This window comes from Electrophorus electricus, chromosome 1 (genome assembly GCF_013358815.1).
Source record: "Electrophorus electricus isolate fEleEle1 chromosome 1, fEleEle1.pri, whole genome shotgun sequence".
NCBI lineage: Eukaryota > Metazoa > Chordata > Actinopteri > Gymnotiformes > Gymnotidae > Electrophorus > Electrophorus electricus.
The window spans coordinates 6979252-6997982 of record NC_049535.1 but is presented as its reverse complement, the minus strand read 5'-3'; the positions used below and the strand labels follow the sequence as shown (position 1 = coordinate 6997982).

At 40.3% G+C, this 18731-nt stretch overlaps 1 protein-coding gene across 1 annotated transcript in view; it reads right to left on the bottom strand.

The window, feature by feature from the left end:
• syt7b (synaptotagmin VIIb) overlaps nucleotides 1-18731 on the bottom strand; it is a 72191-nt gene that overhangs the window by 33891 nt on the left and 19569 nt on the right. Inside the window, exon 2 of the mRNA XM_026997839.2 lies at nucleotides 6340-6443. Coding sequence (XP_026853640.2) covers nucleotides 6340-6443 — 104 coding nt within the window. The remainder of the gene's footprint in view (nucleotides 1-6339; nucleotides 6444-18731) is intronic.

The following is an 18731-nucleotide window of genomic DNA, read 5'->3' as shown; positions in this document are numbered from 1 at the left end:
TGCAATGATCCATCTATCAGAGGAACGCTCCAGAGAATGACAGGCAGACAGAGGAACACACTTGTTTAGAAACCATGTCACATGAATGAATTAATATACAGTGTAACGCTAAATACAGATGTCGGGCAGTGGTTCTTCCTTTGGTGGAAACTTGCATTGATAAACGGACAACAGAAGGCAATGGTGATTGGATCTGGATATTGTGCAGTTATGCCTTTGCCTGTTCTTTTGCCATATAAATGCAGTAGATTTATGATCAACTGCACACACATGGTAGCCAGCATAGGCTCAGCTCACTGCCCACCTCCAGTGTTATACAACTGATATGGAGGCATGTGAGAAGTAGAAGGCTAAATAATGAAAATTACGGTTACATAGTCACCATGATGTGCCAAAAGCGCGTTCTTTAATAAAAATAATAAATAAAATGAAACATTAAATCCTTAATATCTACATATTAATGCAAATGAGAATACACACACACACACACACACACACACACACACACAGTCCCTCTCTCTTCCCACCCTCAACCAGCCTCACGCAGTTTCGGTGGTTCCTGGGGAGAAAAGCAAGACTAGACTTTCAACAGGCTCCAGGTAGGCCATCTTATCTATGATTAAGCACCATCATGAAATCTTCAACAGGGAGGAGCTGTGAAGTCTGAGGAGAGTGGAGGCCAGAAAAGACAGGAGAGAGAAAGGAGGGCAGGAGAGAGAAGAAGCACAGAGGGGTCACAACAAGAGAAGGAGAGGAAAGTTGTTGGGGGGGGGGGTCAAAGAATTTGAAGGAGAAAAATGTGAAAATGAAAAAGGGTGGAGACATGGGAACATGAGCACAGAAGTGGGTGTTTCGAATGCAGTTTTGAAAACCAAGGGAAAAGCTGGAGAGGGCAGTTGAAATGCTGAGCATGGAAAGAGACAGAAAGAAGGACACAGATGCTCTCCTTGGTGCGGACAAAGGAACCACGCAGTCCGAATGGGTCGTGTTTGGTCCTATTTCTCTTGATCAAGCATTAAGGAGATACTTAATTATCCCTATCCACTCCTGTCACCTTCCCTATAGCTGCAACTTGCTTCTGTTGCTCTTAGTATTCAGTAGTTCTAAATACAACTGAAGCCCCACCTTGGACCTTTCTTAGCACCTATGAATTTCATGTAAAAGTTTTGATGCATGTCAGTATTAACTCCAGTTTAATATTGGGTGGCTTTGCGTTACCAGTTGGTTAACATTGTGCACAATGAGCAGAGATTTTACATGGACAAGAATTACTCAAAGCACATCATCAACACATGCAGAGTTTGTATATAACTGTTGCTGATGGAACCAGGTCCCAGAAGTGGGGTAACAATGAAAGTTTGGGGAAAGCAGAAAAACAGGCCAAGGAGGACCCAAGACCGTGATCTTGAGTGGCAAGACAAAAGGAGAAACTCAAGAAAAAGATACACAGGACTATCAAGGGTACAAGCAAATTTGTAAAGCCACAGTTAGAGAGACTGCTCACAGATAGAGAAGTCAGAAAAGAAAGCAGTTATAGACTTGAACAATGAATAGAAAATCAATCTTTGTCTCATGAAATCTTTAGTAAAAGATATAGGAGCCTGTGTTGGGTGGAGGGAGTTTATACTCCTCACTGAAGATTCTATATAAAAACATGTTAAAGAAAATTTTGCTGAGCTTTGGATGGGGTGTGAGCTTTCCTGCAACTTCTTATTGGCCAGTACTCTTTTTATCATTTGTTTGAAAAGTCTCTGTTCTCTAAAGACAATGTTTAATCAAGGTATGAATAAGTAATCATTAAACTTTACATTAGACTACTGTCTGGGTAGTTCATATTTAGGAGTGTGCTAGCTGGGGGAGACTCCTCGCTGAGTGATGGGGTCATTTGCTTGGGTTTAAGAGGGACTTACAATGATAAGCTCCTATAGCACTAAGGGGATTCCTTTAGCCATTACTTTGTAAATCCCAGAGTCCTCTCCTACTGTGTTCTCTCTAATACTGAGCAACTGAAGTAAAAAGGTAAGTAATGCACAGGTGCCTGTATACGGTAACTTATATAGGACTGGGGTTACATCTGGTGGTCATAAATGTCACTGGCCAGCATGTCACACAAAATCATTGTTCATGTTATCAGCATCAGAATCCATATCGGAAGAGGGGTTGATAATAGTGAAACTGAATGCTTTTAGCTCAGTCATGGTTCTTGATACATCATTACACCAACAAAAATACTGGGGTACTTGGAATTTAGCTCAAATGTTTGCAAATTTGAATGCAGGGCCTGAGGTCTATGTCTGCTGTTCTTCACTGCAGTTTTCATAGACAGTGGACTGGTTCACCAGACATTTACATACAGTTGATTCTGTGGATGCTGCAATGGCAGATTCTGACATTCTAAATCTCATTCCACAGTCATCCATCTCTGACAGACTATTACAATGTGACATTTTCTGCTGTCAATATGGAATATGCCCCAATTAACCCATCAGTCTTTCTTTCAAGATAAATTCATTAGCATATTTTCCGTAGAGCTAATTTTATCTGCCATTATAGCTTTACAGAACTTTTAGATATTGTAAGTAAATAGTAAAGCACAAATAATATAATCTAGGCTTACAACACCAGAAAAGTTCCAATTTAGTCACTTATTATGACTATATATTTCAAAAGTAAATGGAATTTACCGGCAGGCATCTACAATAGCAGCACTCTTTCCATTCCAGCTTTGTGTGGCATGTCCACTGCAAGAGAGGCTGAGGCGCAAGGACATACAAATAAAGGGAAGTATACATGAAAAGAAAGGATAAGGATGAAAAAGGAAAAAAAATACAGAAATGGTAGGAGAATGTCAAGAGAAAGATGTGATATCACAACATCAGCCAAAGAGATGAGGTAAAGACACACATGACTGGATGGGTGGGCAGGAGGGAGAACGGGTGGCTGGGTTTCTGGATTTCCAGATGAGTATGGATGTTCTTCATTGCATTCTAATGTTCTTTTACTCATCTAAACCAATTCAATTATCTTCCTGACTTCTCTAAGATGTCTCTCGGCATGGATCATAACTCATAACCTGCCTTATGACTCTGCAATAATCATCCTCTGCACGTAAAGTCTTTGAGGCGGCCTGACGGTAGGTTCAGTCAGTTCGGTCACAATTAAAAATATAATAATTTTGTCACAAAGCCAAAATCTATTTTACCCATGCTAACTGAGTTGAAAGCAGAATCATAAATCCCCTTTATGAATCAGAAAATCTTTAAAACCACCAAATACATATCTTAAAAACACAAATGCACATTTAGAGTAGATACATACCCGAGGACATTAGACACACAATCCAATGATTTACCACACCTTAAAATACAAATGTACAAATAACGTAAAGCCATTTATTACTTCACAAATTACATCATTAATAAATTCCATAATATAATGCATAATAAATTACATTACCCACGCTAACTGAGTTGGAAGCAGAATCATAAATCCCCTTTATGAATCAGAAAACCTTTAAAACCACCAAATACATATCTTAAAAACACAAATGCACATTTAGAGTAGATACATACCCGAGGACATTAGACACACAATCCAATGATTTACCACACCTTAAAATACAAATGCACAAATAACGTAAAGCCATTTATTACTTCACAAATTACATCATTAATAAATTCCATAATATAATGCATAATAAATTACATTATTAATGAAGGACAACTAAATGAATGATTGCAATGAGTGAGGGTAGAGGCAACATGAGGCATGTGGGGCTAATCCAAGGTGTGTCTTCAACAAGGTCAAAGAAGATGGAAGAGTAGAGAATAAAAAGGACTCAAAACCAGATAGAATATAAAAACAGATACCTTTGTGTAGATTGATTGGCAAAGAAGTGACTATTTGTGTAGTTCCAGATTAGCATATTAGTGAGACACGTGCAGGTAATGATCAGTGGGAGAAGTCATGGCAGAGCCAGGGGAACAACATGCAAACTTGGAGTGGAGCCTTTCATTCTGGAGCCTTTGTGATAGTCAAGGCAATTATTCTCCTTATCATCTTCAACCAAGCCACTGTTTACAAATGTGTTCAAGACATTTCAGAGAATATCGCTAAATATGGATTTTTCGGTAGATAAGCACTTGCGCTACAAATATTATCAATTTCCTCTCAAACCCATCTGAGCTGTCTCTGCTGGGTGTTCCAGGACAGCACCTCATTCTCTTCCATCTCGTATACAGTCTAAGAACTAAAGCAGACAGCTTCTGTGTTGCTTGAACTCAGACTTCCCATAATGCTGCCAGGGCTGTAGCAGTTTTGGGCACATTGTCATGGTTGCCTCTCCTCTGGCCTTGCAGTTCCCACAGCGATGCCTAGCCATGTGTTCCTTTGTTTTGGTTCTGTTCTTAATTAGCTCTTTGTTTCGTTTTCCCTGCCCCTTATCAGACTCTGACCCTTATTGGACCTGTGTCTTGTTAGCACTTGTTAGTTTGTGTACTTAAGCTCTGTGTTTTGCCTGTGTTGTTACTGGTTATAGCACCAAGCCTGTGTTTCAATTCATTGTCTCTGGGTTATGCTTCTGTGTTCTGTGTACTACCTTGATGCCTGTTTCATTATTAGCCTGTTCTGTGTTTGGCTCACCCAACCTGTTTCTGGATTCATTGTGTTTAGTTTTCATGTTCTGCTTCCTTTCTTTGGTTACTAATTCTGGTTTTAGAATCCTCAAGAATCATCTTGCTTTCAAACGATTCTGGATTTGTCCTCAGTAAAAGTCAGTACTTCTCAGTACTTGCATCCTGCCTCCACTCACCGTTCATTACACACCTGCAAACCCTGAGTGGTGTGGCCATGTGGGGGAAATATGAATGATTAGTGATCTACAAGGCCCTGACTCTCAGCTGCTCACAGACCAGTCGGGCTCCCAGTGAACACACAGACACACACGTCATCTACCGCATCCGCCTTCAGAATTTATTCACTGCAATTACCAAACACAGCAGCTTCACAACAATGTCCCAATTGCCCAACAGCTTCATGGGGTTGAGATTATTTTAACTGTTAGAGAGATTTCCGACTGAGCTCACAGCAATCCCCATGCTATGATGCGATTGGAAAATGAGGCCAAGCCCATTTATGGTGTGGCCATTGAGTTTGAAAGGGGGTTATTTTTCCATGATCCTTGACTACAAAACTGTATGCAAGTAGTGGGGAATAAATTAGTGAATAGTGTGTGTGTATGTGTGTGTGTGTGCGGGTATGTCTGTGAGAGAGAGAGAGAGGTAATCTCTCTTTGTAATAAGTGTAAGCTGCTAAGTGCCAGCGGGGTGTGGATATAGACCAGAGCCCATTACTGGGTGTAATTAAAGCCCCAGCTCTTTTAAGCCACCCCACAGTCTACCCTTCTGCTCTTCTCTCCTCTCCTCCTTCTCCCCTCTCTCTCCTCTCCTTTCCTCCCTTTTTCTCCACTCTCCTCCTCCTCTTCTCTCTCCTCTCTGATAACAAAAGGAAATCACTTTTCCCATTAAGTTCATTACCGTTCATTAATGCGAAGTGGCCATTCATGGCAAAAACAAAGCAATACCTGTTGCCTTCATTTCCATAATGTAAATAGTTAACATATTCATGAAAGGCCAAAACTCATTAATTGAAATATCAGTGGAATCATTCATCTTGAAATGAGGTTAATTACACTAAACTGAAGTGATTCATTCCATTCATGGGTTATATTTATTAACTGATTATTAATCACAGATTTGCTCTTTTTTCAGTCGCCTCCTCATGTCTACTTATAGATTAGCTGTTCAATCCAATTATCACTCTTTTTGTTTTAATTGGTTAGCTGAACTCACTGCAAACTCTGAGGAATCAGTTCCCATCCAGACTGGCTGGACGCAAAGCATTCAATTCTAGCATTAGAAAATGTAAATTCAATAAGAATATGTCAGATTAATTTATGAAGCCAAATTTTGTCAATGATAATTAGATTATGCTGAGTTCTCAATGTAAATATCATGAGAACAGTATATATATATATATATATATATATATATATATATATATATATATATATATATATATATATATATATATATATATATACTGTTCTCATGATATTTACATTGAGAACTCAGCATAATCTAATTATCATTGACAAAATATGTGTGTATATATATATACACACACACACACACACACACACACACACACACACACACACACACACACACACATATATATGAGATTGTATTTTGAAATTTTGAATGTAGTATCTATTGTGCTGCATTTGATCAGTGTTGTCTTCATAGAAGGATCTGTGAAGTCACAAGTGAGGTCACTCACCAGTTTGCGTTGGCACCATCCACAGACCCCGCACAGAGCTACTAGCCACACGACACACACGGTTAGACTGACCGACACCAGGAACACACTCAGGGAGAGGGAGCCTGCAGAGAGACACAAGGTTAAAAGTGCATCTCAACTTATGCACAATGTGCTAATTCAGCAAATGAACAGGATGATGCACAGAAGAGCTTCTGAAATGGTTTTAAAAATGTTTGTGTTTGTGTTTTGTGTAAATGTATGATGGGTTGTTGTGTGCATGAGTATGAGGGATGTGCATGTGTGTGGCAGGAGAGTAAACAAATCTAAGCTCTATTCTAATAAAATCAAATGTAAAGTTAAATATCTGACAGTGGTGGACTCAGATAAACAGAAGGAAGAATATCCCTGACTAATTAGGCAGGATGAAAATAGAACAATATATAAGGTGGGAGAGGAGCATAGACAAAGGTAAAATCAGCAGCCATGCTTCTTTGAGAGAACAAGACGAAAGGATTTGAAAATAACTAAACAGAAGAGTAAAACACACCAAATGAGGGGAATTATGGCGAGAGGATGAAAGAATATGAGAAGAGAGGGAGAGAGCGCTGGGAGTTTGTGATTTGGGAATGTTTCTTTTTCTTTCCTCATTCGCCATTGCTACTACTCAGAGACTGCTCTCAGGAGAGGCAGACTATGGCAATATCAGATGTCTGCATACCACTGACACACTGATTTGGGTAAATTAGCATATAGATAAACTATAATCGGTGTAGAATCACACGTCTCTACTTACAGGTTACCGATGGACTGTCATTAAGCTCCTAATGAGGACAGCCCGGGTGCATCTGATTATGTGTTTCTGATAACAACATAATAACACAGCTCAACTAGTTTCCTACCACAGTCACATTAAGGGCTGCAAAAATGAAAACCAAGTTTGCTTTGCACGATAATGTGGTTGTGATTATTAACTGTGATTAAAAGAGTTTACAGAGCCTATAATTTATCAGACCACATGGAGAATCCAGGCCCAGCATGCTAGCATGAATACACATCAGTAGAAGTTAACGCATGAGCCTTTGGAGAGGCTATGTTATAAATGCGAGTTTCTGTCTTTTTCCCAGCACTGTCTACCAATAATGCCCCCTGGATGTCTTCACCATCTTCTTTTTTGCACCTGTCAGGCATGTCCACGGTACTGTGTGAGACAGTTCTCGTTCACTCCAGCATTTCTCTGGCTGATGCATTCTCTCTTGTTGCTTCTTTGCTGTGCCTTTGCACCCATTCACTAGCTTCCAGTGTGGTTCAGGCCTAGTCCTCACTAACACAGATAAGTTGGAAATGCATCTGTTTTCATATGCTTTGCCCTTTCATCCTCCACTAAAACGATGTTTTCTAACATTGAAAACTAATAATTTCAAATCTACTCTCCAAAGTGGTTAATTCTGAAAATGTAGCTTTGATGTTGTACTGTAGATAAGGTAAAATGGCAAAAACACTGATTTAAGGTTGTCATGTCACCTTCACAGTTCCAACGGCAGAGCCCATCATCACTCTGCTTACAAAGGTGTGTTTACTAAGGTATGATTACTAAGGTATGATTACTAAGGTATGATTACTAAGATATGATTACTAAGGTATGTTTACTGAGGTATGATTAGGTATTTCAATTTCTTGTTTAGCACATCAACGTCATATTCTTTCCAGACAAAGAAGCTGTTCTTCTCTTGCTATTTTCTCTACATATTGGCTGTTGCACACAACTGCTGCATGTAAACAAAGTACTGTGGTGGAGATGACACAGGAGTCTTAGGATAGATACTCACACATGCTCTCTACTCACCTTTTACATCGTGTTTTATTATGAATGGGAAACTTCCGCAAAAAGGACTGAAAACACTAGTGCATCCAAAACAAACAAACAAACAAACAAACAAACAAACAAAAAAAGCGGGTTTTGCAATTTACCTGTGTTAAGTGTGATCTAGACCTCAGATGTGTATTGGCATTCTTCCGCATTTTACTCCCCTGCCAAATGAATATCCTTTCCGAGCCATGGTCATCGACCAAGCATTTGCACCAGTAGGTAGGGTCACTTACTGGTTAAATTGCAGAATGTTGCTGATAACCTCAAGAAGAATGCAGTGGCTTCTCTTAATGATATGGCTTGAAAAGTAAGGCCAGGCCAGATATAATTTTCCAGATGGATATTACTATATCTTTACAATAACAATCCAGCTGAATTCAATTCAGTTTGGTTGTTCTGAAAAATCCTGAGCTTTTTAAATATTAAACCTAATGAACATGGTTTTCCCTTGTTATTACTGCTATTGACCTTCAGGAACAGAACCACATTTAGTGCCTATATTATGAAGTTATAAAATAGAATATGTACAAATTGCTTCATTTGACATATTGCTGAAATATAAATTGCACATTAATATATATTAACTTAAAAAAAAAAAACTCTCCAGACTTACCTGCTTCATCTCTCCCCATCCCTCTCCCTGGTCCTGAGGGCTCATAATCGAGTTTTTGTGAACTCAGTGTTCTCTCTCATTCAAATTAAGTTACATTGCTTGTTGCAGTTTTGTTGGTCAGGTAAATCAGTTTACCATTAGAGTTGTGCAAAGTGAGGCATATTCAGGTTATGGTAAATCACTTGTAAAACTGGGTGAAGACATCTGATTGTGCAAGAAATACTGCACATTAGTAACCTCTCAGTCATCAGATTCTATGCTGAGCTTCCTTCACGTGAGTCCCAGGAGAAGTCAGGGAGGAATAGAATGCCAAGAAGGCTAAATGTGTCCACCCTTCTCAAGGCCCGGCCATAGATAGAAACAAAAGCTGGAAGCAGGTCTAATTTGGGTTTTCCGAGGCTGATGTACTCATATTTTGGTCTTAGTACATCAGCGAGTCAGCCACATTTCTGTCTCTCGGCTCCAACTGCATCCACTGTGGCTTGCTTGCTTCTGCTCTGCTGGGGGACCAAGTCATTTGTGCCTTTTGTGGGCTCGTCGCTGGGTGCCAGCGAGTCATCCCAAGAGTTCCAGAGGTAAGAACAAGCAGAAAGGATGAGAGCAGCCCCCAGGTGATGCCGAGCGACCCGTTACAGCAGACATGGACAACAGGCTGGGTACAAATGTGCCAGGCACTTTAATGGGGAAATCAGGGCTCAGACTCATAGATGGAATCCAGGGAGTGTTTATTCAAAGCAGTAACGGGCGGATAGTAAGTAACAGGTGTCAGTGTTCAGGGGAGGTGGTGTACCAGACACGTGCTGTCCGTGATGCGTCTGTTAGAGGCATATAGAGCATGGGCAATGCTTTCTCTGTGTGACTGTGAGCTGTGTAAGATGGACAGTCTCTGATAGGCCAAGTGTACTCAGGATATATTGAAGAGGACTGTGGTTAGTCCTGCTGAAGGTGTGGAGAAGTCATCAAAGATGGAATACACAGCTCTGAAAGTCTGGGCGACACTGTCAGTTTAAATTTCATGCAGTAAACTGGTATACTGGATCTTCCCTTCACAAAGCCATGCTCTGAAATCTGTAAAGCGATTTTGCTTTTCCATCATAACAAGTTTTGTGTAAACCTTCAGATACCTTGCCATTACAGCTCAGGAGGAAGTGTTTGGCAATAATCCCAGAGAAACTGTGGCTAGTTATTCTCTTGGAATAAGGAACTTTCTACTGAGTAGAAAAATATCCATCTTTCAGGCAGGGAATAAACAGGTGTTTCAGCATCGAGGCTAGTTTCTAATGGGCAGTTTCTGAACCCAAGTATGCGTGCCACCTTCCCCAGCTGTTTGTTTTCCACTCACCTCATGGCCATTATTCAAAAATGGAATGAAAATATAAATGGAAATGAGGGGGGGAAAAAAAAGAAAGAATCAGCTTTTGTTTTCAATTGCACCTGCTTCCGGCTCACCAGACACTATCAGACTCTCCCATACAGTCTTTCACTTATTAAGCTCTTGTCTTTCTACAGCGGTTTCTACATTTGTATATCTCACAATTTATCCAGAACAGCCAGCCTTGAAACCTCAGGTTCACCATTCACTGGCAAGATTGCACCTTTCAGATTCCTGTTAATAACTAGTCTCACAGAATTGTTAAACCAATATTGTTAAATGCAATATGCTAGAATTGGGCTTAATAATTTATTTTAACTGGAGAGGACATCGAGGACAAACATTTTCAATGACAGCCTGACAAGCAGCAAGGCTACTTCAAAGAAAGGCCACCAAATTTGACAAATGAATGTTCTATAACACACAGTTAATAGAGGAAAAGGTACATGTATCCCTTAAAATATGCTTAATACAATTCTGAAAATAAGAAATAAAATAAGTGAATCCGGTTTGAGTGTTTTTTGGAATGTGTTCCAATCATTTGCTACAGCAGTGATGATGTGCCAACTGATGTGTTTGTTTTTGCCACTTTCTGTTGAATGTTAAGAGAGGACTGGTGAAATGTGGAAAGGTACCTTGCTTATCAAACACAGGCTGATAATTTGAAAGGTGGGATGAGTTTGAGAAAGAAGAGCTTTGTAAATTCATGTAAACCAGAGTATACTCTGGTGAATGTGTAAAGAAGGCTAGCTGAGCAAAGTGGGTGGTCATGGATTCTGAATGAAGCATTTGTAGCAAGAGGAAAAGCTGAGTGGTAATGAATATCAAGCGCTGTATCACATTAATCAAACTGAGGGAGCGCAGTCATTAGGACCAGAATGGGTTTAATAGTTTGAATGAAAGAGAAGCAACATAAAAAACAAGTTTTTTCAAAGGCGTGTTGATCTTTAACTGTATCTTAGTGATATGGTAAGAGAAGAATACTGAGCTGTCTAACCAAATGCCTAGATGTTATGACATGTCATAACCTGAGGTTAGTAAAGGCATCTGGAGGAATCTGTCTTGAATCTTAATCTAGAGGAAGCTGTCCTGGAGCATCAACACTCCGAAAAAGGGAAGCGGCCAGTGGCATACTGGATTATATCATCAGCACATAAATGAATGAAGGCCTTATAAGCAGCATTTCTAATATTATTTATAAATAAAGAAAACAACATCAGACACAATATTAACCCTTGCGTGACACCTTTAGTAACCAAACAAGGGTAAGAAAAAAATATCTATTATTACATGATGTGACCTTATAGAGAAGGTCTGTGAACCAAGTTTACAATCAGTTGATTCTGGTAGGCATGGATTAAAAAGATCTGCCATAGGGGCAGCAATGATGGGAGCTGGAGCTTTTAAAAAGAATGGATATAGCTCATCTGTCTTTTACTATCTAGTAGCTCCTTCAGAATCTCTCTATATGGAGAGAGAAAAGCCATGAGTGACAGCATGAAAAACAGAAGAAACAGACACCAAACCTGATACAATATTCAGACAGGAAAGCAAGCCCCTAGTTTGTGGACTACCATTTAAGACGCTGTGAACTGTAGAAACAGGAACCTGTCCAGACTCTACAATGTGTTGGTTAGAAATGGCAGGGATATGATATCAGTAGTTAAAATGACACCAGATTTAAGTGATGACAGTGTAGGTGAAGATTTTTTTCATGATGTTTTGCTATCTTCCAGAGCTGTTAAAGCTAGCTTCACATTGTGTCACGGAACACTCGCTTCCCGCGATTCAGCCAGGGAGGATCTGTTTGTGGCCACACCTGCACACATCTGCAGTTTGTTTTGTTTGTATATTTAAGCCCTCATCAAAGTGTGCAGGATTATTCGTCATTGTGGATGTAACGTCGTAACGTTTTGCTGTAATGTTCCTTTCGTTGTTGTTAAACGTATGTGTGTTTATTGTGCTTGTTTCTTGTTAAATGTTTCATGTTCGTGTTAACATTTGTAATGTTTGTGAGTGTCATTATCATTCCGTGTTTCTATGTAAATAAATGTATGTCCCAGTCGTCGGAGTCTGTGCGTCCTGCCCCTCGCCCTGCGGCACTTGGGTCACCACATGTTACACACTGACACACTGCTTAGGTGGACTTTTGAATCTGACAAAAAAATATATCTGACAGGTACCCTTAAAACATGCTTTATGTCAGGGAGCATTCTTTTTTTGCAATAGCACAGCTATATCATGAGTGAAGCAAGGACTATTTAGATTTTATTATTTAGAAGTTCAAATTAGGAGCATGCTTGTTAATAATAACACTATAATGGTCTCAGAATAAGCACTATACTTCATTCATTTACACTGGGAACTACATTAACTTTATGCAATTTGGCTTATCTGTGAACTACATTACTCATGTATTTACAACATTGACAAGTATACTGAACTGGAAAGGCCAAAGATATACAGACCAATCCCTTTTAACAGAAATGTGCAATATAGCAATGATAATTGATTTCTAGACTCTTTCTAAGGAGGCGAACATTCACAGGCCAGTAGTATTTCAAGGACTGGGTCATGCCAGTGGCTGACAAATAGGTTCATGTCATCTTTCATTGGCCATTTTTCATTTCCTGCCCAGAAGGCTCTGACAGGGTTATGACAAATCAGTGACAAGATTATTTGTAGGTCATCGCCCCAAAAAAAGCCATTGCAAGTGGATCTTCACTTATATTCTCTGACCCTTTTCAAGGCAATGTCTTCTGTCATCCAGTCCTTCTCACAGATAAAGGATGATACGGAGCAGAAATCATAGAAATGCCCCTGCCGGCAAGAGGAAGAGTATGATTATAAGGAATTATAACAAATCCTGCTCTATTAAGAAATTATGCCTATTTCAATTAAGGTTGATATATAGAAATGATTAAGTCACGCCAAGCAAAACACAAATGTATGTTAACACCCCTTATAATTATTGAGTATGGATATTTCAGCCAAACCCATTTATATGGCTCAATAAAATCAAGCACCAAGCCATGTTATCATAAACACTGGCACCAGAATGGGTTGCACCTACAAACTCATTGACTATAAACACAGCTCTGTTTGGCTCTGATGCTACACATGGCTCTTCTAGATCTGCCATGGTTAACTGTAAGTATTTAGTCATTATGCGGTAGACCATGCAAACCTACCAGCCCTCTGTTGCATTTATTCACAACAGAGTTCCAAATCAACATTAGTACAAAAAAAATGTGTGACAGGAGATTTCTGGCTTTCCATGGGAAAGCAGCTGCACACAAGGTGAGATCACTATCTGCAATGCCAGATGGAGAGTGGAGACAAAGTGGTGGTGGGGGTAACTTCATGGGTTTGAAATTGGATGTCCTACAAGTTCAGACAGGTGTGATGGTGTCCATAATATATATATATATATATATATATATATATATATATATATATATATATATATATATATATATATATATGTGTGTGTGGGTGTGTGTGTGGGTGTGTCTGTGGGTGTGTGTGTGTGTGTGTGAGATCAGAGGACATCTCATATCTTGAAGAGAAGGCAAGATGAAGTTAGAGATTTTGGGTGAACTAAGAGCATTCAGTATCATTAAAGGAACAGCAGTGACACCACCAAACCAGAAGGGGCAGCAGTGAGTCAGAGCCCTGCTCCATGTTTCCAAAACAGCCCCGCTGTAAAATAGGTTTTAATAGCAAAGACAAATTATTAAAACTGATTATGTGAACATCCCATAAATCAAACATGCCTGAATACAACCAAGAAGGAAGGATTGGCAGTATGGCATTCAGACCTTCAGATATAACATTTAGTTCTTCCACCAGTATTGAAATCCAATCTTCTGGATTCCAGAATTTGGTTTCCCGAGGGCTTCTTCATTGGGCATTTCAGATTGCTATTGCAAAGAACGCAGGTAATTGGCAAGTCAAGATCATGGAATCATTACAGAAGTTACATTTGTTTTTCAAATGATTGTGTTTGCTGAATGTGTGCATATGTGTGCGTATGTGTGTGCATGTGTGACATCTAGTAAGCAGATGTAGAAATTGTGTGAGTCAGGATATAACGTTGGCTCTTCTATTTAAATAAATAATGTCACACTTCTTTCAGTTAAGCACTCATTTTATCTTGATTTGCTTGGGTGTCACTCATGCAGTTATCTGTGTTTAATAAACATAATTTCTCTATGTGTCCTCAGAAATTATTTACAGTTAATTCAGCCAGACTCCAGTCCTCTAAGGCCAGCACTCTGCTGCCGCAGTAGGCTAAATTAAGTCTATTGTGCCTAAAGCTATGTTATGTGGCCTGATTTGGATTTGCAGTTTTGGAATAATGCACTAATTGTGTCTGTTTTGTGATCGTTTCACATTTTGGAAACACAAATCACACATCATTAAAACCCAGTCACCATTATCACTGACATGGGGAAACAGGCAGCGCAGTCATGATACAAGTATAAAAATGTGTTGAAAATAGCTAGATGTGCCTTCTTATACAGACCTTACCTCTGTAAATACATCCAGAAATAGGTTTTGCATTTAACTGATATTTTAAGGTGTCCTCCAAGGGAAAATCAAATTTAGTGACATTAATTAGGTGCCTGTTCACATCAAAAAGAGGCTGGTAACATATAACCAAAGTTCAGAGTTCTGGGTTCCAAATATCAGGGCTCCAGAACAATGGAACAGAACAATGTGTTTGCTGTTTGCCCGAAGAACAAACAACACTTCAAATTGATTTCCAGGCTACAAGTAAATTGCTAGAAAATAATTTTTACAACAAAGTGACAGTGCACTCTTTACAGGTACAGTGAACATAACGGTAAGTGAGGATCTTGCTGGAATCTGTCCAACAGCAGGTGCAGCCCCAAGCTATGGGTTATCACCTGGGAACCTATCGGCAGTTAGGATCAGTCTCACGGCAAGCGGGTCCCGGTCCTGACTGAGGTCCCTTCTGTCGGGTCAAGCAGAACTGACAGCCTCCTGAAACCACAGGAGGTAGCAGCTTAAGGAGCTCACTGGGTCTCAGGCAACCTACTTCACACTGGCACTGGTTCAGGCAGAGGCAGTCTTCCGGATCCAAAATACTTTTTTTGTATTTTTAAATTTTTTTTATTTATTCAGCTGTGATTCATTCTGACATGTTGTTGAAAGCATATTGCCATGGCTAGCAATCAGTCTCAGTAGAGGTAAGAAAATTATTTCCTACTTCAGTGTGGTCTGATTGCTAAGTAGCATGTTCCAATAAAGGTGGTCAGGAGAGGCCAACGGGTAGTTAATATTCTCACTGCTTTATGCATCTGTAAAATGCCTGAATGATTTACTCAAGTTATCTACCATTTCAGTACGACAATGCCATGAACAAAGATATTGCTAAAGGCAATCATTTCATACTACACGGACATACACAGGTATGAACAGAATGGGGTATGTCAGCACACTTTGGCTGTTAAATAAAAAAAAATTTTCCAGTTTAGTTTCCAGTTTACTTCTACTAACTGAAACCAGACTGCACTCAACACAACGCATAAAGGGAGGTGTTAGATCGTCCAGTGAAGGATATGTTTGCCCACACTTCCTGTTTCCAGGACAGGACCTCATGAGAAGGCCAGATGCGCACCATGCTGAGGACTCCCGTGGCAGCCAGGATCAACAGTGCAGGGACTAGTCAATCGCTTGTTGATAAATGCACATGCGTAAACACAGAGATCAAGCTGAATTTTTATGCATGCACAAATTCTCACATTATCTCCTGTATTTCATTAACAGGTGCTCTCTCTCATCACAATGTATTCTAAGGCATAATAAGGCTCTTTGCCCCACAAAACATCTATAATTCTCCCCTTGTTCCCTGTCCTTTGCAATATATGAGACTTTATGTACTCTGAATTCCAGACAATAGACTAAAAAATATATTAAAAATGTCTCAGAGTGATTTCTTTGATTTGTGGCTTGACTGATTTTATGTTCACACTGACTTATTTACTGTTACTTTCCCCTCTCTCTCTCTCTCTCTCTCTCTCTCTCTCTCTCTCTCTCTCTCTCTCTCTCACCTTTCTCATTCTCTTTCTCTCTCTCTCACCTTTCTTTCTCTCTCTCACCTCTCTCTCTTACCTTTCTTTCTCTTTCTCTCTCTCTGTCTCTCACCTTTCTTTCTCTCTCTCACCTTTCTTTCTCTCTCTCTCTCTCTCTCACCTTTCTTTCTCTCTCTCACCTCTTTCTCTCTTTCTCTCTCTCACCTCTCTCTCTCTCTCTCTCTCTCTCTCACCCCTCTCTCTCTCACCTTTCTTTCTCTCTCTCTTTCTCTCTCTCTCTCTCTCTCTCACCTCTTTCTCTCTCTCTCTCACACCTCTCTCTTACCTCTTTCTCTCTCTCACCTCTCTCTCTCACCTCTCTCTTTCTTACCTCTCTCTCTCTCTCTCTCTCTCTCTCTCTCTCTCTCTCTCTCTCTCTCTCTCACAATTTCTATTTTTACTCCTATTTCTATTTCCCTGTCCTATTTCCAAATAGAATCAAGTAGCATTAACCTGGAATCCAATTACACTGAAATCCAAAATCAGCTCAGTCTCAATTTCAGCCCCTCTGTCAAATCTGTTGATCTTGTTATCCCCCTGCACGTCCACCCTATTCAGATGCCTGTTTATGGTGCCTTGTCCCTGTCTGCCTTACAGTCCCTGTCTGCCTGCCAGTCTGCTGGCGTGCGTCGCGGCACAGGTGATCAAACAGGGTCCTGGCATCCTCCTCCGCCTGGCAGTCTTACGAGGGGTGCAGCCCCTGAGCTGACAGCTGCATGCAACACGCGTTCAGGAGACGGCCTTGAGAAGCGAATGCAGGCCTGATGTATTTAAGGCTAGGGAAGGCTGGCTCAAGCATTCGAGAAGGAGGTGCCCCAGGTGAGGAACAGCGGGGAGGAGATGGTGAGCCTCGGTGTCAGGAAGTGCAGAGAGGAGAAGAAAAGAGGGTAGGAAGGAGGGAGCGAGAGAGGCTGGCTGAAAGCGCTCGGGGACGGAAGGCAGCACGGACGGACACTGGAGACTGGGACGAGACCACAAGAGGCAAGATGGAAGCGTCGCGGCAAGGGGAAGAGAGAGAGAAGGAGGGGGAGGGAGAGAGAAAGAGAGAAAATTAAGGTCAGAGGAAGGAAAGAAGGCAGCAGAAGGAGAGGAGAGTGAGGGATGGGGGCTCAGAGTGGAGTGTCAGGTATACACGCTGAGTGGCTCTCGTCTGTCCAAATGCAGAACAAGAGCCTGAGAATAGATGGAGAGACAGAGAGAACCACACGAAATGGAAGGGGTTTAAGGCAGACCCCGCCACTTTGGCAGTTTGCCTAGTCACGGGTTCAGAATGTTAACATGATTTGAAGCCAATGCAAAAGGAGATGTATTTCGGTGTGTGTGCTGTTTAATTATGCTAAAGAAATGTTAAATGTAAGGCAATATATGTTATCTAAAATCCTAATGTTGGATATTTTTTGTCGCTTCATGATGAAAAAAACATTTTGCAATTATGAAAAAAAAAACATCTGCTCAACAGAAGAACAAAATGAGATGTATTTCAGTGTGTGTGCCTGTGTGTGCTACCACTGATATTAATTTAAATATTTATGCTTTGTGTTCTATTTTGGATACAAGCAATTTAGGTTCATTAATAGCCTAAAGGTCCATCATTGATTTATGTAATATAAAATCAATCAGTCCAATCACGTGAGATTCATGAACCAATATTTCTTTTCCAAGTCTTTTGTGCAGTGCAGTCATTAGCAAGTCACAGGTGCTGTCTAAGCCCTGAGATCCTGTGTGACTAAATCTAGTCATGTAGGATGGACTGCACCTCTCTCTCTGATCTCTCCGGATCATTAGAAAGTGGCAGATCAGAGACGTTCTTCTGTTGAGCAGATGTTTTCATAATTGCAAAATGTTTTTTCATCATGAAGCACAAAAAAATACCTACCATTAGGATTTTAGATAACATATATTGCCTTACATTTAACATTTTTGTTAGCATAATTAAACAGTACATGGCTTTTTCTCACTATCATGGTGTGTGTGTGTGTGTGTGTGTGTGTGTGTGTGTGTGTGTGTGTGTGTGTATGTGTGTCTATGTGTGCATGCGTGCGTGTGTGTGTGTCCAGAACAAGCTTTATGACTTCATTAAAAGCAGCATGTTTACCCTGCCTGAAAGTGATGTACATTGTGTGCATGTGTATATGTGTCTAAATCAAAGTACATTGATAGACTGCTGTGCGGAGCAGCTGCGACAGCCGAGTCCATTAAAAAGTGCTAGAAACACAAATGCAGCTTTACAGTGCAGACAGGTTGCCCACCCCACCCTACCAGTCTGAGCAACCTCCACTCGCCGGTCTCTCAGATGAGACCTCTACACTATAGCTGTGCAGTCAGAATGACATTTCAAACCCTAATCTGTGTGTAAAACATATGTAGCGCAATGTTTGTACAAGTTTATACACAGCTCTTATGCATCCCATGGTCATCAAGCTTCCCAGAAAACACTTGCTGATCTGACCTTTACTG